We start from the raw sequence: 19,716 nt of genomic DNA, 5'->3' as shown, positions 1-19,716 counted from the left end.
CACGGCTGGGGGTTAATCATTCACACAGTCATATTTTACTTTTTATAAACTTTTATGGAAAGTCATGAATGAAAGTCTCCCTCTTTTCAGTGTATTTATATTTTCAGAGCCAGGGAGTTTTCCTTTAAGCGGGTGTTATAGCGGAAACACTTGATTCACAAGTACAGTTATCAAAAGCTATATGGCAGAACATTCCTGCGAGTGAGTCATGTATAAGTTAACCTGGACTTCTAAGGCATCTTGCTGGGATGGCCCGAGAATGTCTGCCCAAGCCCGGATTTAACAAAAGAACTGGCATATTAAAGTGTTAAGTGGGGAGGGGAAGATGTAAATAGCTTTCCCCTAGCATATGTCCAGGTGTCCGGGGGAAGGTAGACAAGATGTCGCCAGGGAAGTGGGCTTGGCTAGGTATGCTAAGTGGCAAAGGTGTGGAATTCGTGCATCCCCGCAGCAAAGCCTGAAGCCCTCTGCCCGGCTCCATGAACTGTGGGCAACCTTGCTATAGGCGGAATATTTGTTTCCCACGTAGCGATTGGCTGCAGAGTATACAGATAGGATTTTTGTGCCGCCAATCAGGAGATAGAATCATAAAAGCAGAATCCTAAACTTTATCACATCGTAACGCAAGTCTATAATTCTTAAGAACTAATAAATCCCAAACCAATCCTACAGCGGGAAAACGAAAAGATTATCTTCGGTGGATAAAAAGTGGTTGCGAGTGGCGCCGTGCTCCTGGGAATTTGTGCCAAGAGACATTATTTCTGTGAAGTTCGTTCCAGGAACATTTTATTTTGTTTTGCCCAGTCCCAGTAAGTGTTTATTCATAATATTTTGTAAATTAAGCTGTGTATGTTCATTTTCTAAATAAACCACAATTTATTTTATCTCTCACTTTGCTCAATCAGATGATCCGGGTATTAAGGTGTTAAGAGCTCTGGCCTCCCGTGAAACTTAGGCACTAGGACTACCGTGCAAGCCCAAGGACTCTGGGATTGTACAATTCACCCTAGGACTAGCATCTCCTCTACCTCCCTCTCTATACTGCCATTCACTTCTGCTGATACTTGATAGGCATGCTTATGCAGAGGTCTCAGCACACAGGTGAGCACTGGGTGATCTGTGATATGTGTTCTGCACGGCTTGTCCATGAACAGAACCCTATGCTTATCAAGCATAGCACTCACCTTGTACCTTCTGCCGCTCACTGAGCTCAGACCCTATCTCAACCTGCTATACTGTGCGCCCCTTCCTAGTCTCCCTTAGGAGGTCAGGCAGAGCATTGCTTGCCGGGTCCCCCATCGGTGGGCTACATATAGCCAGCACTGATGCCACACTCGGTGCAAAAAACTCTTTCAGCATATTAATGTGATAAGTTCTAGTTCTTCCTTTCTCACCATCTAACTGCACAATATAGTTGTACTCATTCATCTTTCTGAGAACTGTGTATGTTTCATTGCAGGCAGCCATTAATTTGTTCTGCTGAGTGGGTTTAAGAACAAGTAGTTGCTGTCCTGTGATGAATTATCTGCTACGGTTATTTTGGTCATACTAAGCTTTCTGCTTGGTCTGAGCCTCCTTGAGGTTAGCCTGTACCAACCCCATAAGCATTTCTTGCCAGTCTCTGAGATCTGCTACATACTGAAGCACAGAAGCATCAGTATTAGTAGTCTCCCCTTCCCATCCCTCACGGAATAGGTTCAGAGGTCCCAGTACCTGCGACCATATAGCAGCTTAAAGGGAGAGAACCCTGTAGAGTCTTGTGGTAACTCTCGGTATGCAAATAGCAAGTGCTGTAAGTGAATCTCCCAGCCCATCCCTTCTACTTCTGTAAACGCTAAAAGCATCTGCTTCAGGGTACCACTGAACCTCTCATATAGCCCGTTGGTCTGGGGGTGGTAACGGGTCATGCGCTGGTGCTTCACCTCACAAGCATCCCAGAGACACTGTAACAATTCACTCTTGAATCGTGACCCTTGATTGGTTAGAATCTCAGTAGGGAAACCTACTCTAGTGAAAATCACAAACAATGCTTTTGCTACTGCCCTAGCATCGATGGTGGAAAGGGGTACAGCCTCATGGTACCGGGTGGCAAAATCCACCACCGTGAGTATGTAACGCTTGCTTGACCGAGTGGGGATCATGGCCATAGCTTCCCTCTGGAAACGTTCCCCAATTACCGTAACGGGTTAAGGAGTGCCTTCACCTGATCATCCACCTTACCCACTCGCTGGCAGGAATCACAGAAGCGGCAGAAATCTGCCACTGCCCCTGATGCAAAATAGTGGAAAGAAACTAGGGCGCTCCAACAAAGCTCCCTCTGGAGAGAAACGTATACTCTAATGTGTCTGATATGATGTACAGATGGATGGAGTAGGGCAAAGAGTAATATAGATAATACTGGCCCATCGTAAATACTGCTGTTCAACCCGAGGAGTTTTCTCCCAGCGATCCTCAGTGGATAGTGAGAAGGAGATTAGGGGAGCGCAAAAAAGGAAAGGTAAAAATACTATAAGTATTCTTGGTATCGACAGGTGGTGTAATAATATCAGCATGCAATCCAAAAGGCTGGGGATGTGTGAGGAATGACACACAAACCCAATAAAGTGCAAGTCACAATACAATCCACCCGTAAAATAGGGGAATAGCCAGGGGTGATGGGAAAAAAATATAAGAAATAGGGACTCACACGACCATGTGTGAGTCTGTACCACACAGGGTGTCTTGGGCACTGATAGTCTATCGTTGCATCCCTCTGCATGTACAGTGGTATTATAGTGCTGGGAGATAAGTCCTTGTGATGCACCAGATATCAAATAGGGTAGAGAATGCCCAGATGGTATGGTTAAAGTACAAAGTTTAATTAAATCGCAATACATTAGTAACAAGGCACTCACATGTAAAAAAGCAGCAGTGCTCCTGACTCTTCCGTGCTGCGTCTCACTAGAAGCTACTCTTTATACCTCATACGGTCCACAGAGCTGATGGGTAGTGATGACGAAGTGCTACGGTGGTCAGCAGGAGCCAGGACAGTGAACGTTGCCCGAACTACGCCTTTCGTATCTCGCAATACTTCATCAGGTTCGGCAACGTTCACAAATGGCAGGGCGTCTCTTAAGTAGCCTACAGTCAATTGAAATAATTAAAAACCTGAACTACTTACACTATAAAGCCCTAATCTATATTCAGGGCATTAGCAACAGTTTCGTCACACACAGTAGATGTGCAGTGAAAATACCCACACGAGTATTATATAAATTTATAAAATCAAACATAAACATAACTTCATACTGAGACTGATTGCAAATCTAGTACCCATAGTAGAAATACATGGCAGTGAATTACAACGTTCACTAATGACAGGACGTCTCTTGAATATCCCACAGTCAATTGAAATAATTAAAACACCTCAACTACTTAACAGTGGAGCCCTAATCTATATTCAGGGCATTGGCGACAGCTACGTCAACCACAGTAGATATTACAGAGTGATGTAAAGTGCAAACACCCACACCAGTAAAATAAAATCACACCTGGACATAGCTACATACTGGGACTGATTACAAATCAAGTACCCATAGTCAGGGCCACCAACAGAAATCATGGGGCTGAGGACAAATGAAAGGAGCAGGCCCCCCCCCGCCCCCATAGCGCACCCCCCTACTGAACTTATAGCACATCTACCGCGAAAAAATATTGTTTAGAGCCCAATTTTTACATACTGTTTTCTTATTGTGATACAGAAAACAACATTACAATGCAACCTGTTTATTTTTATATTTTCAACAAAAGATAGGTGACTGGGTGTGAGGATTCGGGGATCGCGGCGCTCACAGCGCAACCTCTTCTCACCTCCTTTACCTCCTGATGCTGCCATGGTGCATCCCCCTCGCCGGCACCGGTAATCTCCCACTGCCCTGGGGTTTCCCCGCCGTCTCCGTCGGTCCGCCTCTGCTCCACGGCTGCCTCTCTCTCATGCGGCGGCCATTTGTCCCGGGCGCGCGTGGACAGCTAGCGCCGGGTAAAGATAATTTATTCACTGCACTAGCAGTGAAACCACACCCCCAACTGATGTACAGGCTATTTCCCCAGACCAAACTTACTCACCTACCTGCCAATCAAGGGGACCTATCCAAGACAGCTTCACGCACTCCTCCATGTCTGCCCCCGCTTCTGATTGGTCAGCCGCACTTTATATTGCCTGTCCTGCCACTCACTCATTGCTCGACATAGTCTCCGCTTGCGGATGTCTACTCTGGCACTTTCTCTCTTCATTCACTCAGGTCACGACTCGGCTTGGTGGACGGCAATTTCTGGCTATAGACCCCTGCCTGGACAACGACCTTCCGGAATTCTCCAATCCCTGACCTTGGCTAACGGCAACGACTATGGTTCTTCTTTACCGGAACCGGCAAATATTGCTAAAGCTATCACCACCTGGCCTGGCAACGCCTAAAACACCACACTACAGACATGCTCCTTTTGCTGTGGGTGCATGCACGTATACGTCCCCACCTCAGTAATAGGGACGGGTCTGGTCTGCGGGCAGCACCGGCGTAACATTATGTCGGGCCCACAAGACGCAGGCCAGACTGATCTGGCCTCCATGATAACGACCATGTTTCAACAAATCCAGGCCTAAACGGATCAAGTGTCTCTCCTCAACCAACAGGTACAGGACCTTACTCTTCAGGCACCACCTGTGGCTGCACCTCCGGCGCAGGCAGAACCGGTATCCATATCGTCCCCAGATCCGAAGATTCCAGCCCCGAAGCCATACGCAGGGGATCCGCATGCCTGTCGTGGTTTCCTCAACCAATGCAAGATCCCGTTCGAGATGGCCCCGCAACAGTATTCCACTGGTCGTAAAAAGGTGGCTTATGTCTACAGCCTACTCACAGGTAAAGCACTGGCATGGGCCTCCCCAATTTGAAAACTGCGTCCTGAGATCACCCGAGATTACAAAGCCTTTAGACTAGACTTTCGACAGGTCTTCGATACCCCCGCATGTCAAGAAATTGCTTCTGACTCCCTGCTTCAGCTTTCACAGGGACGTCGGCCTGTGGCCCAATACGCCTTGGAATTCAGGAACATAGCAGCTGACACGATAGGATCAGGAGGCTTTAGTCTCTGTCTTCTGGCAAGGCTTATCGAATTTTGTGAAGGACAAACTTGCTTCACAACCCAGGCCAGGACTTCTGGAAGACTAAATCTCTCAAGCCATTCGTATGGATCAGCGTCTTCAGGTACGCTGCGCTCAGTGCCAGCTACCCCGGTCTACGCCCTTCTGTGCCCCTTTTTTCAGGTTCTCTACTACCACGGGACCCGCCGTCTTCCCGCTGCCCGCTCTGGATGCCGATGCAACTCGGAGTCTAGCGTCCTCGGCTACCCTCACAACAATGGCGCCCAACCGGAGGCTTGTGTTACCATTGCGGGTCTTCCAAGCAACTGACCCACGATTGTCCACCATGTCCGGGAAACGACCAAGCCCAATGAGTATGAAGGGGCTCTCCCTAGGTGCTAGATCTCTTTGTCCCCTTTCCAGGAAGGAACTTCCAAAAAGATTGACCATTATCTGTCTGGTCCTACCTTCCGCACCTCCACAGCAGCATTTATCGATTCCGGCGCAGGAGGGAACTTCGTGGACCAGATTCTCTCTGAACAGAACTAGATTCCACTCTTTAAGAAGAAGTCTCCCGTTGCATTGGTCGGGATAGACAATCGTCCGCTCACTCCGGCATATATCTCCTTGGAGACTGGCCCCATCACCCTTTCTTCTCATTCCCACAAGGAAACCCTGGACTTTTACGTGATCCATGCTCCTGGTACACCAGTCACCCTTGGACTGGAAGACCTGGCATGGAACCGCCTCAACAAGCCGGGAGCTTTGAAACAGAAAATCCTTTCTGTTTTTGGCGCTGCAATCTGTGCAATAATAGGACCGTGTGCATTCGTGGCCCTGAATACATTAAGGCTAACTACATTTGTATCTTCATAAGGACATAACAATTAGAGGTTGTTCAATTATAATTTTTTTACTATAATTGTGCATGATGTGAAAACTACCAGGAAAGAAGAAAAGATCTCAAAATGTACAGTTAGAGAAGAGAAGGGAGTGGGGGATGTGATAGAAATTTTGAAATACTGTACCTCAAGGGTTTAAACAAACTACAGAAGAAAAGCACATTTCAGAGTTCGAGAATTGCTAAAACAAGTGATCACACATTCAAACTTGAGATTGGGAGGCTCAGAGTAAAATGTGAGTACTTCTTTACAGAAATAGTGGTGGATTCATGGAATAGTCTCCCAACAGAGCTGGTACAGGCTAATAAAGGAAGGAGCTCAACATAATACATATTACATTGTATAGCTTGCCATCCTATGTATCCTATCTTCTTACAGATATTCTATTCGTTATTTCCGACACTTCATGGCCTTTGTTTTCGCTGTTGAAGAGATAAATAAACAGTCAAAGCTCCTACCAAACATTACCCTTGGATTCCAGATTTACGACTCTTGTCTGATGGAAAATAAAGCCATAGAGAGCGCACTAAGCATATTAACAGGAGCGGTGAAAGCTATTCCCAACTACAGCTGCAATTTCAATAGTAAAGTGGTGGCCTTTATAGGACACATGATGTCTTCATCCACCTACTCACTAGCAGGTCTTACTGGGATCTACAGATATCCACAGGTAAGCAGGAGATACAACTGGTGTATTCTGGTGTCAGGGTTTGTAGGCTGCAGTATTTCTTCTTTATGACTTTTTTTTCAAATAGAATAGACTGAAATGGTTCCTAAATTCCTGAATACTCAATTATAATAGGAATTATAGGACATCTCTGTAAGAGCTTTGCTTGCATATTTGAAATGTAAGTAAAGTAAAACTTAGCTAAAAAGAGAAGAAAACTGTCAAATACCCTCAATACTTTGAACATTTATTGCCAGGTCAACCTGTGGAAGATACAAAAAAGGGTGATCAGTGCGCAGCTAAAACATGGTAATACAAACAGTGCTATCAAATGCAGTGTAGCGTGAAAATAAACAATAGTTGAACCTTGTGAGGGAAGTTACTATAGTAGCGTAGCGTCTGCAGCCTTTCTTGAGGGGTGGCTCGACACCCCTTGAGCTGGAGAAAAGACATAAATACAGGGTGCACAACGCACATAGTGAAGCACAGTAAAAAAGATAAATTTTACTAAAAGATTATAAGTTCCGCGTACATCAATGTTGATAAAAACAAGCACTGGATTAGTGGGGTTACCACACAGAGGGAGGGTTGGAATCACAGCTCTTCAACAGATAGGATGGAAGACACAGGATAGGAATCTCCGTGGATCCTTGAATTACGTTTCCCTCATCTCAGGGTAACCAGATGGTGGGGACAGATGAATAAGTCCCACAAAAAGTCCCGTTGCGAGGCACAAATGCCTCCTTGAATCCCACAGCTGCAGAGCACCGACAGCACGCCTCTCAGTCCCGTGGGGCGCCTGCTGATGACGTCACAGGATTCTCCTCTATTGCAATGCGGAGAGGAGTGTCCACAGCGGCGTACAGCACACAGGGCGGCGTGTGGCACACAAAACGGCAAGCGGTGATACAGGGGACAGGGAGGAATACACCAAGAATATACTTGGCTAGAGTTGGGTCAGACAAATGAGCATAAAGACCTTCCAACGCATTTTGTAACTGGTAGTTACTACTTTCCAGTTACGAAACGCATTGGAAGGTCTTTATGCTCATTTGTCTGACCCAACTCTAGCCAATAAGTGCAGCAAAATCAGACAATAGGAAAGGGAATCCCTGTGCCGAAGAGCTTACAATCTAAGTGATTGGAGACTTACAGAGACAGCAGGTGAAGGAATAAGTGCGGTGGCTGGCAGTGCTTTGCCTCAGTGACTGTGGGTGTTGAACAATAGCCATGAGTGCAGGTTATTGGGATGTGTGATTTGTGAGGTAAGTTTTAAGGTTTGTCAGTATTAGATCAATCAGATAGGTTAACACCATTAGCGAGGATGAGAGCAGGTCTGTATATGGCTGGGTCCAGTATTTGGAGAGATATCCCCTGCAGCAGGAAGGAGTAGATAGAGGTTGTGAATAGAGGATTTGTGGGTGTGTCTACTATTAAGGGGTAAAGAAGTTGTTGGGAGGGAGAGGTGTATAGATAATGGTGCAGTGCAGAGGGGAGGATAGAGGAAGAAATTGGGATAGGAGGGGAGAGGGGAAGTTGGAGAGAACAGAAGTGTTTACAAAGATGTGAAGAAACAGTATACAGAAAAAGCAGTAGGGATAGCTTACTCAAACCTTGGAGACCTGGTATTTTTAACAGACTATAATGATAATAATTGTAAATATATTTGCATTCTTTCTTTCTTGTTCCTGAATATTCATGCTTTGGAGACAGAAGTATAAAACATTATCTGTATCTTGTCTTTATATATAAAGACATTCTTAAACAATGTGGTAATAATCTGATGTATTGGCTATCATGGTGTTGCCTGTCTTCATTATATTATTTTCCTGTTCTCTGCAGATCAGTTATGGAGCTATGGATCCCATTTTTAATGACAGAATACGATTTCCATCATTTTACCGCACTGTGCCCAATGAGCGAATCCAGTATAAGGCCATCATTCAGTTATTACAGCATTTTGGCTGGAACTGGGTTGGGATTATCACTTCAGATGATGAAAGTAACTACAGAGTGGGCAGGGAACTACGAGATGAAATAATTAACAGCGGAAGCTGTGTTGAATTCCTCATAACTGTTCTCGCTGAAGACTGGTACGACAAACATCTGGATGTTGTCCTAAAATCCAGCTGTAAGGTGGTCATTGTATATACCAACCCAGCACGTTTAATATCTATCCTTTTATATTCTTCAGTTGTATCTGGATTAAGGAAAGTTTTAATTCTACCTGCCACATTGCTGATTTTCCCAGAATTACACGAGCTCTATGGCATTGAACAGTTGAGTGGCACTCTGAGGTTTTCTGTGCAAAGAGGGGATATCCCAGGTCTGCGAGATTTCCTACAAAGTGCAGATCTCTATAAATATCCAGACAACATATTTCTCAAGTTTATCTGGGTAGGCACATTTCGTTGTTTGCCTCAAAATATGACATTATTTCCAGACCCTTATGAGACAATAATTTCAGTCCCTGAATGTGACGATAATAGTGACCTCAGTGTGTTGGATCCCTCTATCTACGATGTGAATAATTTCCGATTCACCCACAGCGTATATACAGCGGTTTATGCTGTTGCACATGCATTGCATGACATGTATTTACACACTAACAACAAGCTCCCAAAAACTGATATCCCAAGTCAGACCTGGCAGCCATGGATGGTAAATATTTTGGTGAACATGTATATCATGAATAGGGATGGATTTTCCTTGTGAAAATTAGCAAATATCAGGAAAAAAGTATGTACATGTGTTTTACTAAAGTGTAATATAGGAATTTACATCTTAAATATTACACATTTTCTTGACTCCTTCAGGTTGATGAGATTAATAGTTTGCATCAAGTGACAGAAATTAAACAGAATCTGGCTACATCTGTACATAAGTACAGAGAAAGGTGAAAAAAGGCGCTTCCGCAAAGAGTGGTCACTAACAATAAAGTGATTTGTATTAAGTGCTCTAATACACAGTAATAACTTCAAGTGACAGATCTTAAATTACCATATAAACATAATTGTGCAAAAAATAGTGCAGCGAAAAACAAATATGGTTGTTACTCCCTGCTCAAACCCTCTGGTGGGTCCTGTCTCCGCTTGTCCCAAAACACTGCATTTCTTCTTACAATCCAGGTACAATGTAATGCTGTTCCCCTGTATTGTGAGAAGAAATACATCTGCACATAGAAAGGAAGAGAATATTACACAGGAGGGTTAAAAGGAAAATATTTTCATACTAGAAAATCCTTGATTTAAGTGATTATTTGCCAAATTATTTTGAATATAGATATGTTAGCCAATCTGGCAATAACTCTTTATAATATGATATCAAATGAAATTGTCACTTTATTAATTGAATTGAGTGAGTAGGGGTGCTGCAATACTATGTAATAAAATAAAATAAAAGCAGCGCGATAGCCTGTTAGAGACGCGCAAGGAGAGGGTCCGCTTCTGTTTGCTCTCACTGCACAGCTCTTCTAGACTGGTGTAGACCGGTAGGATTAACACAGGGAGGGTCCCATTCAGAAGCAGGGACCCTGCTGTGTTAATCCTGATGGGAAATTAGTCTGGCCGCGGGAAAGCCACGAGCAGGCAGTGGTCAGGCAGCTTTCAACTGCGGTTTCCTGGCTGAATACTCAACAATACCTCTTACTGCCTCTGTAGTAAGTTACCAAAACCAATAAAACTGAATATACCAAAATAAAAATGTTTCACAAATGGCCCTAAAGTCTAGAAGTGTTTTTTATTTATTTTTTAAATATAAAGATATTGATTTATCTAAAACATGAAAACATTTTTACCAAACTAATTTTCTTCAAATTGTATTACAATGAGTCCTCGCTTATCCGACACAAAGCATCCCCGCAAACCCCTGTCGGATAGCAGATCGTCGGAAAGCAGGACCAATGTTAACAGGTGGTGATTTCTGTCGGGTACGCGAAACTTGCGACGGATGATGCATTTTTTTATTGCATTAGCCGCCGTTGGAAATCTCGTCCGATGTAAAGCAAAACGTTGTGAACCAAGGACTACCTTTACATATGTACTGTACTTCTAATAAGTAGGGCATGCTTAATGTCTATTGAGAATATCAATAGAAAAAGAGGAATCATCATGGGATTAAGGCGCTGCACAGTAAGAACCACGAGAAAGACTTCCCTGTCGCTGCTCCCAAACTCCAACCACGGAGAATCAGACCTCCTGAACCAGCAGGTGAGCTACAGTACCCAGGGAAACACCCATGTAGTTGCCAAATCTTCCGTGGCAGGGGGAATAGGTGCTACATATACAAGAAAGGTTTTTAGATTATCCAACTGAACAATGATCAAATGTAATCACTGTGGGAAACACTATAAAGATGAGGACATAATCATCGTCCTGCAACATATTTGTTTTTTCTTTCTATTTAGGTAAACTATTACTTGAAAAAAGTTCATTTCAAAACCCCAGGGGGTGAGGAAGTATTCTTTGATGATGAGGAAAACTCTTTTGCAAAGTTTGACATTCTAAACTATATTATACTGCCTAACAAGACTTTGAGAGAAATTCAAGTTGGACATTTTTATTCGACTGGAAGTCAAGGTTCTCAAATCCTAATCAATGACAGTGCAATTCAATGGAATTCTTCATTCACTGAGGTAAGAAACAATTCTTTATTTAGGAAGGTGAGTAGCTGTAACGATCGTGCTCGCCAGAAACCGGGACCGGGACCGGGCCACGGGGCTGAGTTGGGGATATGAAAACATTGACCTTAGGCCTCAAAGCCGGCTCAGGATTGCGCAGTCCATAGTGAAACATAGCCAGGTCAGGATTGGAGAAAGCAGGGTTAGCGTTATCCAGGCAGGGGTCAAGGCAGGCGGCACAGGAGCGGTGGTCGAGGAAACGAGGTCATCAACCAGCAATATTGGGTGAAGCTACTTCAGCATAAAAGGCAAGAACCTTGAGTGAAGCCACTTCAGCGGAGACGCTTTAGCGAAGGAGCTGCAGTGCGACAGGTAAAGGGCAGGAGTCACAGGAACCAGAAGCTTCAGTACAGGGACTTCAGCAAAGGAACAAACTCCATTTGGAGGAAGCAGGAACCAGAAGCCACAGTATTGGGAATCCAACGCTTCAGCACGGGAAGGCAGAAAAAGTTCAGAGAAGCCGCTTCCGTGTGCCAGGGTTTCTGGAAGGAGGGAACAGGAACAGCGAAGGATGAAGGCCACAGGAACCAGGGGTGCAGGCACGCCACAGGAAACACTGGGGAAACCAGCGTAGCCGCTTCAGCACGACAAAGGCAAAGTCTGCCAGGAACAAGGAAAGTAGCGCCGGGTCTGCTATGCAAGAAGGCCTTGGGAAGCTGGGGAAAAGGAACAGGAGAAAAGGCACAAGGGGCCTAGAAGGCCAAACAAAGAGTCTGTGACAAGCACAGATACTTGTAACTGGTATTGCAAAGTCTATGTCCAGCAACTTCCTGAAGGCGGGGTAGTAACTAAATAGCACAGAAGGCCAATCAGGCCAGAGCTGCACAGGAGGCAACAAGAGGCAGGTGATTGCAGAAGCAGGGAAAAGTTTGTCTGGAACCAGCCAAGCTCCTGAAGGATTGGTTCCAGCCAAACCCAGGAGCGGATTCCTCACAGTAGCCCAAATGAAGGGAATAAATATTCTTATTCTGTAAGGAAGCATTTCATCAGAGAACATACTTAAATAGATGACAGAATACATGCTTATTGTAATTTAGAGCAGTGAGTCACGGTTAGCAGCCTTTAAGGCTTAAAGTAAACATAGCTGCTAGTGACATTGCCCTTAAACAAAGAAACCGGGAGGGTAATATTCGGCACACTGCCTTCCCTTTACTTGGTTTTGGTTGTGTGCATCAATAGAAAAAATGTATTAAATATATGAAAAAATGTTAGGACCCAAAAACATATAACATGTATGAAGTATACAAAAATAAAAAATAAAATATAAAGTAAAAATATATAGTGATATAATAAGTCCAGCAAAATAAAAGTCCCAATGGTTAATGCACAGAGCAGGAAACAGGCAGCCATCTTTAGTTGCACAACAACCTCCCTTTCAAACCTGCATAGACAAAGAAAAAGAAAATAGCGCCCAAACCTAGTGCATTACTGTTAAAAAAAAAAAAATTAAATCCAAGGCTCACAAATTAAAACTCACAAAGTATTTGTAAAAGTGTGTTATGAGAATTATACTCATGCTCCGATTAATGGTTAGAACTCTGCTCCTCTCCTCCACTGCTCCGAACGATCATGCTGACTACCACAAGCCTCCGTCCAGCAGGAACTCACGCTGTCAGTCACGTCAAACTCTTCCTCCGGAAGCAGACCTCCGGTGTCTTCGGTTCCGGGCAGGGATTGAATTCAATGTAAAAGCGTTTATACTTGATATTATGGTGTCAGTAAATCACGGATGAACACCTAGACATCAGCATCACATGCAACCCTACGCGTTTCTTCAGATATACTGATTTTGTCAGGGGATGAATTCTGGGTATACTGGTTGCTGCTATTTATATCCAGAAAACAACAAATTAAGAAATGCTAGCTAGAAACTCATGTGCATAGTATATCCACTAATGACTAATTTCAATCTCATAAACATAAATGCTCTAATCAATATGCCAAATAGTTAAGCATAATATAATAATATAAATAATGTAAATATAAAAAAACTATAAATTGCAACTCAAAAACTCAAAAAATAGTACAGTAATTAGGCAAGATGACAAGGGGAGGGGAATTGTTCTCCAAGACAGGGCTGATTATGTGACAGAGGTGACTCATTTGCTAGGATATAGTACATCCTATATGGTATTTGCTAATGACACAATGGATGATTATCAAAAATAATTTAAAAACCTTCTAATAGAGGCAAAATATATGCAAGTTATTACAAAATCAGAGAGTTTTAGTACAAGCTGGAGACAATCTAGTACAAGCTAGAGTTATTATTTAAACGTCATCCTAGAACTCCGGTGTTCTATCATAAAGCAAAATTACTTAGGAGTATTAAACAACCGCTAGGGAGACCTATTGTTTCGGGAGTGGAGTCGATGACGTCCAGCATGTCTTAGTATATAATCTTGTATAGCTCCAAAAATAGCGATACAGAGACTCTGAGAAATGATCTGAGAGACCCAAAAATGAAAAGTATATGACATATATGAAGTCCAAAAGATGGTTCTTAATCCGCAGCAAATCAGGTTATAGGTTCTTGGGCAAATAAAATCGCCTATTGTGTACAATGAAGGACTGAACTAACAGGGAAAGATGGACACAATAAGAGAGTAGCTAGAGAAACTAGAGTCAGCCTTGAACCGAACCCATAGTAACTCATTAGCATAAATATCTCGGTCCTAGCTTCTGCATCCCTTTATGTCCAAAGATATTGAGGTAAATACCTGTGTTCTTGAAATAAAGCCTTGTAGGATCCCGCGTGCTGAAGCTGTGGTGATACCGAAGCCTCAGACGTCTGGGAAAAACTTCAGGCTGCACACATGGAAGTGCCCGCCTCCTCTCAGCGTTCTCCCATGAGGCGTAGCGAATTGCCGAAACCTGCGCTGCGGAAGTGCGTCACTCCAATCATGGGGCAGTAGAAATTGAAAAAATTGGTGGAACAGCAGGAACCCAGAGAAAGCACTGATCAACTCACCAGAGGTAGCAAAAAATAAAAAAAGTTTATTGAATTACATTGTTAAAAACAAAAAACAAACTAACATAAAATCTCCTACATGTTTCAGGCTCTCCAGCCCTTTCTGAAGGAGTAACTGTCTTAGTATGTAGACTATTTTCTACAGTCAATTGTGGTCAAATTGAGATCTTATATTAGGGACATGCTGCACGTCATCAACTCCATCTCTGAGATTACATGGAAATCTACATCTGTGCAAAATGTGATGTGGCCTCGTGGTATACTTGTATAAACCACACCAAAGGATTATTGGCTGTGTCACATTTTCTGAAAAAAGACACTCAATTTAGAAATACACAAAGAGCGTTTATTTTGAAAGCTATCCATTTCATTTTGGAACATAATTATTTTTTATGTGAAGATATTTATTATTTACAGGTCTGTGGAACGGCCATTGGCACCAGATTTGCCCCCAGCTCTGTTAACCTATATATGGCATTGTGGGAGAATTCCCATATGTGGGGTAATGCTAGGCTTGTGGCGGTCTGGTGTTCTATGCCCGTTTCATAGACAACATTTTGGTTATTTGGGACGGAGAATTAGAGGAGCTGACTAGCATATTACAGTCATTCAAAAAAATGACATGGGTCTACGGTTTACATTTCAGATAGACAAATACAAAATGAATGTCACGGGAGACCAAGACTTATCCACACATTAATACCTGGGATTCTGGATTGAGCAAAACAAGGAGGGTAAAATAAATTGTAATTTATTTCCTTTTAAGACAGACACAAAATTCTTCACAATTACACTGAAAATACAGTTACTGGGTTGGGGAAACAAAATAAAATGTCCACGAAACGAACAACTTGAAGACAAAGTCTCTGGACACCCCTGCACTCATGCAAGTGGGTTAGCAAATTGAGCCGTGCGAGAATCCTTGGATAGGGGCGCAACTTGCCAGCCCTTTATCTCCGCCATAAGGAAAAAGTTTGTAACGTCGTTACAGGATTCATTCGGGAATCCTTAGTTCTACCGAATTCCAGAAGAGGGGCACAATCCTTGGTTACGATGTAATTAACCCCTCACATTCCGGAACCACTGACGCTGTACTTGGTGAATCTTGAGATTGAACTTCAGATGAATCTCACAGGGACTGGGCAGCAGGCATCTTTATAGGTTTAAGGGTCCTATAACTAACATACACAACCAATCTCTCCCTTGGGAACACTTTTCCCACCTATCCTAGACTTGCAAGGAGTTCCGAGAACGGGCAGAAGTTGCTTCCCGGTTTGCTAAGAGCATGCGCTAAGGTGACACCTAGGCTGCTTAGCATACCGGGCCCAACCTCTTACCTGGCAACAGTAAGTCTGGGATTTGACTACAAGGTGTGATTAGCCCATATGTTGCACCAGGATCTTGCACTTTACAATATCCCGGACGGCCTAAGACCTAGGGTCTCTGAGGCATTTCAACTCCGGACTTCTCTAGACACTGGGGCACCTACTTAGCAGGGTTCTCTTGAACTACGGAGAGGAAAAATCCCTCAGCTCATGCATCCATAACACATTGATATGTTAATGGATTCATTGCCGGGCTGACAGGAAAAGGTTCCTGTCCCCACATTTTAAAACAGCAAGGAAACACATTTTAATTTTATATGTGGTTTCTACATGTGTGACAAATATAAAACAAATATGCTGTGTGAGTATGTTCGCAGCTACTTGGCTTCCTAATATTAGAGTGCTAGCTCCTTCCTAGAGCGAGTTAGCCACTTAATTGAATGTGTTCTGTAATGTGGTCTGCGGTTTGACCTACATTCGGTCTCTGCTCCATCGTTAACCGCAGACATCCTTTCCCCATTCACGTTAAGTGGATAACAAGACGGCCGGACACATTGTTGCGAGTAGGCACTTCAACCTTAGACCGCAGACCACTTATCCAATTGAGTTTGTGGAATAGACGTCTGTGGTTTAGGAAGTAATACTCAGCTTCAATGGGGCCGCTCGCTCACCGGCACGCTTCTTCAATCAGCGCTTGGTTGAGTACTAGGAGATCCACCTTGTGTCGTGAATACAATTGGCACATTCTACATACATTTCAATCACTGCAACTAGGTACTGAGCTGCAAAACAGGGACAATAAAGATGGTGTAGAGGAAAACATGTCATTGTGGTGAACATACAATTAACCCCTTCAGTCCCAAAGCAATTTAGGGTTTACAAGCTGGGTATAAAACCTTTATTATTGGCCTGGTTAACACCCTATCGCCACACCTCCCCACCTCAACGTGCAGGCTGTGGCCCGGCCACCTCATCCGGTGGTTGGGCTAGCCTGGCATCTCTTGAGGAAATCAGTTTGCAAGGTTTGTCCTGCCGGGAAAGGCCATCTGCATTCCCATTTTCACTGTCTTTCTTGTGCTGGATGGTGAAATCAAATTCCTGCAAAGCAAGACTCCAGCGCAGAAACTTGGCATTTTCCCCTGACACCCTTTGAAGCCAACTTAACGGGTTGAGGTCCGTGATCACAGTGAATGGGTGACCGTACAGATAAGGAACACGTGATTAGTGTTTAGATAGCCAAACAGTACATTTATACAGTGATAAAAAGTTCTCTCCTAAAATATTTAATAAAATGCTTGCATAAAATTTTTCATATGTTTAAAAATGGAGTTCTGTGATTAATTGAACTGATCTAAGGTTGGGGGTAGTGAGATAAAAAGGGGGGTAAAAGCGGGTGATTAGCGGGCTTTTGTATAGCCTGCTGTCTGACAGGGGTAGTTTTGCTGATTAGCAGAATATGAGGGGCAGTCTTACTTTAGCAAAGTGCTGCCTGAAGCAATGAATAGCTTCCTCCCCCTCCCAATGGAGGCAGTATGCAAGTGACTTATCTTCCGGGTGCCCAAATTAGAAGAAAAAAGGGCCGAACACGGTGAGTAAGTAAAATGGAATTTATTAAGTGCAAAAAAACAGCAAACAAATATAACACTCACGATACAGCTTAGGCAACAGCCCAGCTTCAGCCCGATCGTCCGTTCACGCTCCTCCGACCAGTGTGCCTCCCGTGATCGCGTCCGATGGCGGGACCGGAAGAGGAGGGCTTACCGTATGTCAGCAGGCTGGCTGGGTCCTTCAGGCAATGGGCTCCGGCAGGGAACTACGCGTTTCGCAGTGATGCTTCATCAGGTTCCTGCCGGATGCCCTGTGTCTTCCCTTCTTATAGGCTTAAAACCTAGTTGATTGGTTGATTGCAATCAATTAGTGTTTTATAAAATTACATGATAAAAACAACCTTTATTCAATGGTGGGTATTAGACTCATCGTACATTAACTATAATGAGTGATTCAAAAGTGAAAGAAATGCGGATGCATGATTCGATTGTGCTTTATACAATGTTGATAATATGTTAAGCAATTAATTTTTCATACATGGCATCAATTCTGCATAGTTGATTACTCGGATTCTGATTACCTCGCATGTGGTGTAGGCAATTCAGTAATTAGGATAATACACACACATCTTTAAACAATTTTCTTAAAATGAGTGCAGTTACTCATGCATGTATGTATGCATGGCTCTACCATTGGTTATGACAGCTCTATAGCTGGTGATTGTATAGTTCAGAAATGGTTTGATGGTTAAAAAAGACTAAGTGATTGAAAGGGGCTATGTGGAAAAAAGTAGTATAAAAAAATTTTTTTGATAAAAAAATTTTTTTGATAAAATTTTTTTGATAGAAATTTATGATAAAAATAGCTAGTAAAATTAATAATAAAAATAGCTAGTAAAATTCATGTGTGGCAAATTAGTCGCATCACATGTGTCTTCATTAATACTCTGAATTGAAAATATGCTGGATTGCCCAGATGATAGAAAAAGGGATAGTTTTAGAGGTTTTGGTTCCCCCTTGTGGTTGGTTTGAAAATTTGAAAATTTTATGAATTGTAGTGGTATCTTTGTGGTGTAAAGTTATTTTTAAAATTTATATTGCAAGTGTGGTTGTATGTGGTGCATCGGGGATTCGATTCCAGGGTCACAGTGATAGTCTCTCTATAGCTGTGTGTTCAGTGGGTTAAGCTAAACAGAGGCAGATATGCTACATATGCTTGTTGGTACAATAAGAAGTAAGTTAACATAAATACAAGTATTGATGGATCCTCAAAGTTGCGGCGGTGCTGGTACAAGAGAGGGGGAGAGAGGAAAAAAGGAATAGAGTAGGTGGGATTAGGAGAAAGAAGAAAAAAAAAAAAGAAAAAAAGGGAGAAAGAGGAAAAAAAAAAGGAAAAAAGGAAGAAGAAGAAGGAGGAGAGAAAGAAGAAAAGGAAGAAGAAGAAAAACATGATTAGTATACCTTGATAAAGTAGATCTCTAATAGACTTTATTCTAATAATACTTTATACTAGAAAAGCCCCAATGTCTATATCAATGTTAAGTCCTAGGGGTGCTAGCGTCTTTAATTTGTAGATCCATAAAGTCTCCTTTTTGGCTAGTTTGGTTAGTCTATCACTCCCTCGCCAGAGGGGGGGGATCTGTTCTATGGCTCTATAGGTGAGGCCGGAGGGATCTCCCTGGTGCTGTAGTGAAAAATGTTTGGACACGCTGTGGGTCATTAACTGTCGTCGAATGTTCCCAATATGCTCTAGTATACGAACCTTTAATGGTCGGCTGGTACGGCCGACATACTGTAGTCCACAGGGGCAGTTTAGTAGATAGACTACGTAATCGCTCTTGCAGTTGATGAACTGTGCAGTTTTGAATTGTTCACCTGTTACTTGTGATGAAAAGTTGATCTTGTCGCTGGAGCCCTGTTTGCATGCTTTGCAGGTGCTGCACTTGAAAAAACCTTTTGCTGTTGATAGCCAATTCTGTTCCTTTTTGGTGTTGTCTGTTCTGAAGAGACTGGGTGCTAGCTTGGTTTTTATGTTGTCTGCTCTTTTGAAAATGACCCTGGGTCTTTCTGGGAGGTAATTTTTAAGAGTGTCATCCCCTAGTAGAAGGTGCCAGTGTTTATTTAGGATTTGTTGTATTTTACCTGAATCCTGGCTATACTGAGTTAAAAATGGAGTGTTAAAATCATCTCTTTGTTGCTTTTGGGATGTTTTAAGAATGTCTGTTCTTTGTAGGAGGCCTGTCTTTTTAATGGATTCTTCTAATGTGTTTTTATTGTACCCTTTATTAACAAACCTATCTTTCAGGATACCTGCTTGTTCTCTAAAGATGTTATTATCGCTGCAATTCTGCCTGATTTGGCGGAATTGACCTGGGAGTATGTTGGATAGCCACTTTCTGTGGTGGCAGCTTGTTCGCAGTAGGTAGTTGTTGCAATCTACCTGTTTAAAGAATGTTTTGGTTTTGAAAGTGTTATTCTCTACATAGATAGTGAGATCTAAAAAGTCT

At 42.9% G+C, this 19,716-nt stretch overlaps 1 protein-coding gene across 1 annotated transcript in view; it reads left to right on the top strand.

The window, feature by feature from the left end:
• Positions 1-10,758: 10,758 nt before the first annotated feature.
• LOC142492236 (vomeronasal type-2 receptor 26-like) overlaps positions 10,759-19,716 on the top strand; it is a 124,107-nt gene continuing 115,149 nt past the window's right edge. The window contains exons 1-2 of the mRNA XM_075594905.1: positions 10,759-10,896; positions 11,094-11,321. Coding sequence (XP_075451020.1) covers positions 10,759-10,896; positions 11,094-11,321 — 366 coding nt within the window. The remainder of the gene's footprint in view (positions 10,897-11,093; positions 11,322-19,716) is intronic.

Source organism: Ascaphus truei, chromosome 4, assembly GCF_040206685.1.
Source record: "Ascaphus truei isolate aAscTru1 chromosome 4, aAscTru1.hap1, whole genome shotgun sequence".
NCBI classification, from domain to species: Eukaryota; Metazoa; Chordata; class Amphibia; order Anura; family Ascaphidae; genus Ascaphus; species Ascaphus truei.
Note: the sequence above shows the minus strand (reverse complement) of the source record. Positions and strands in the feature narration are given on the sequence as shown.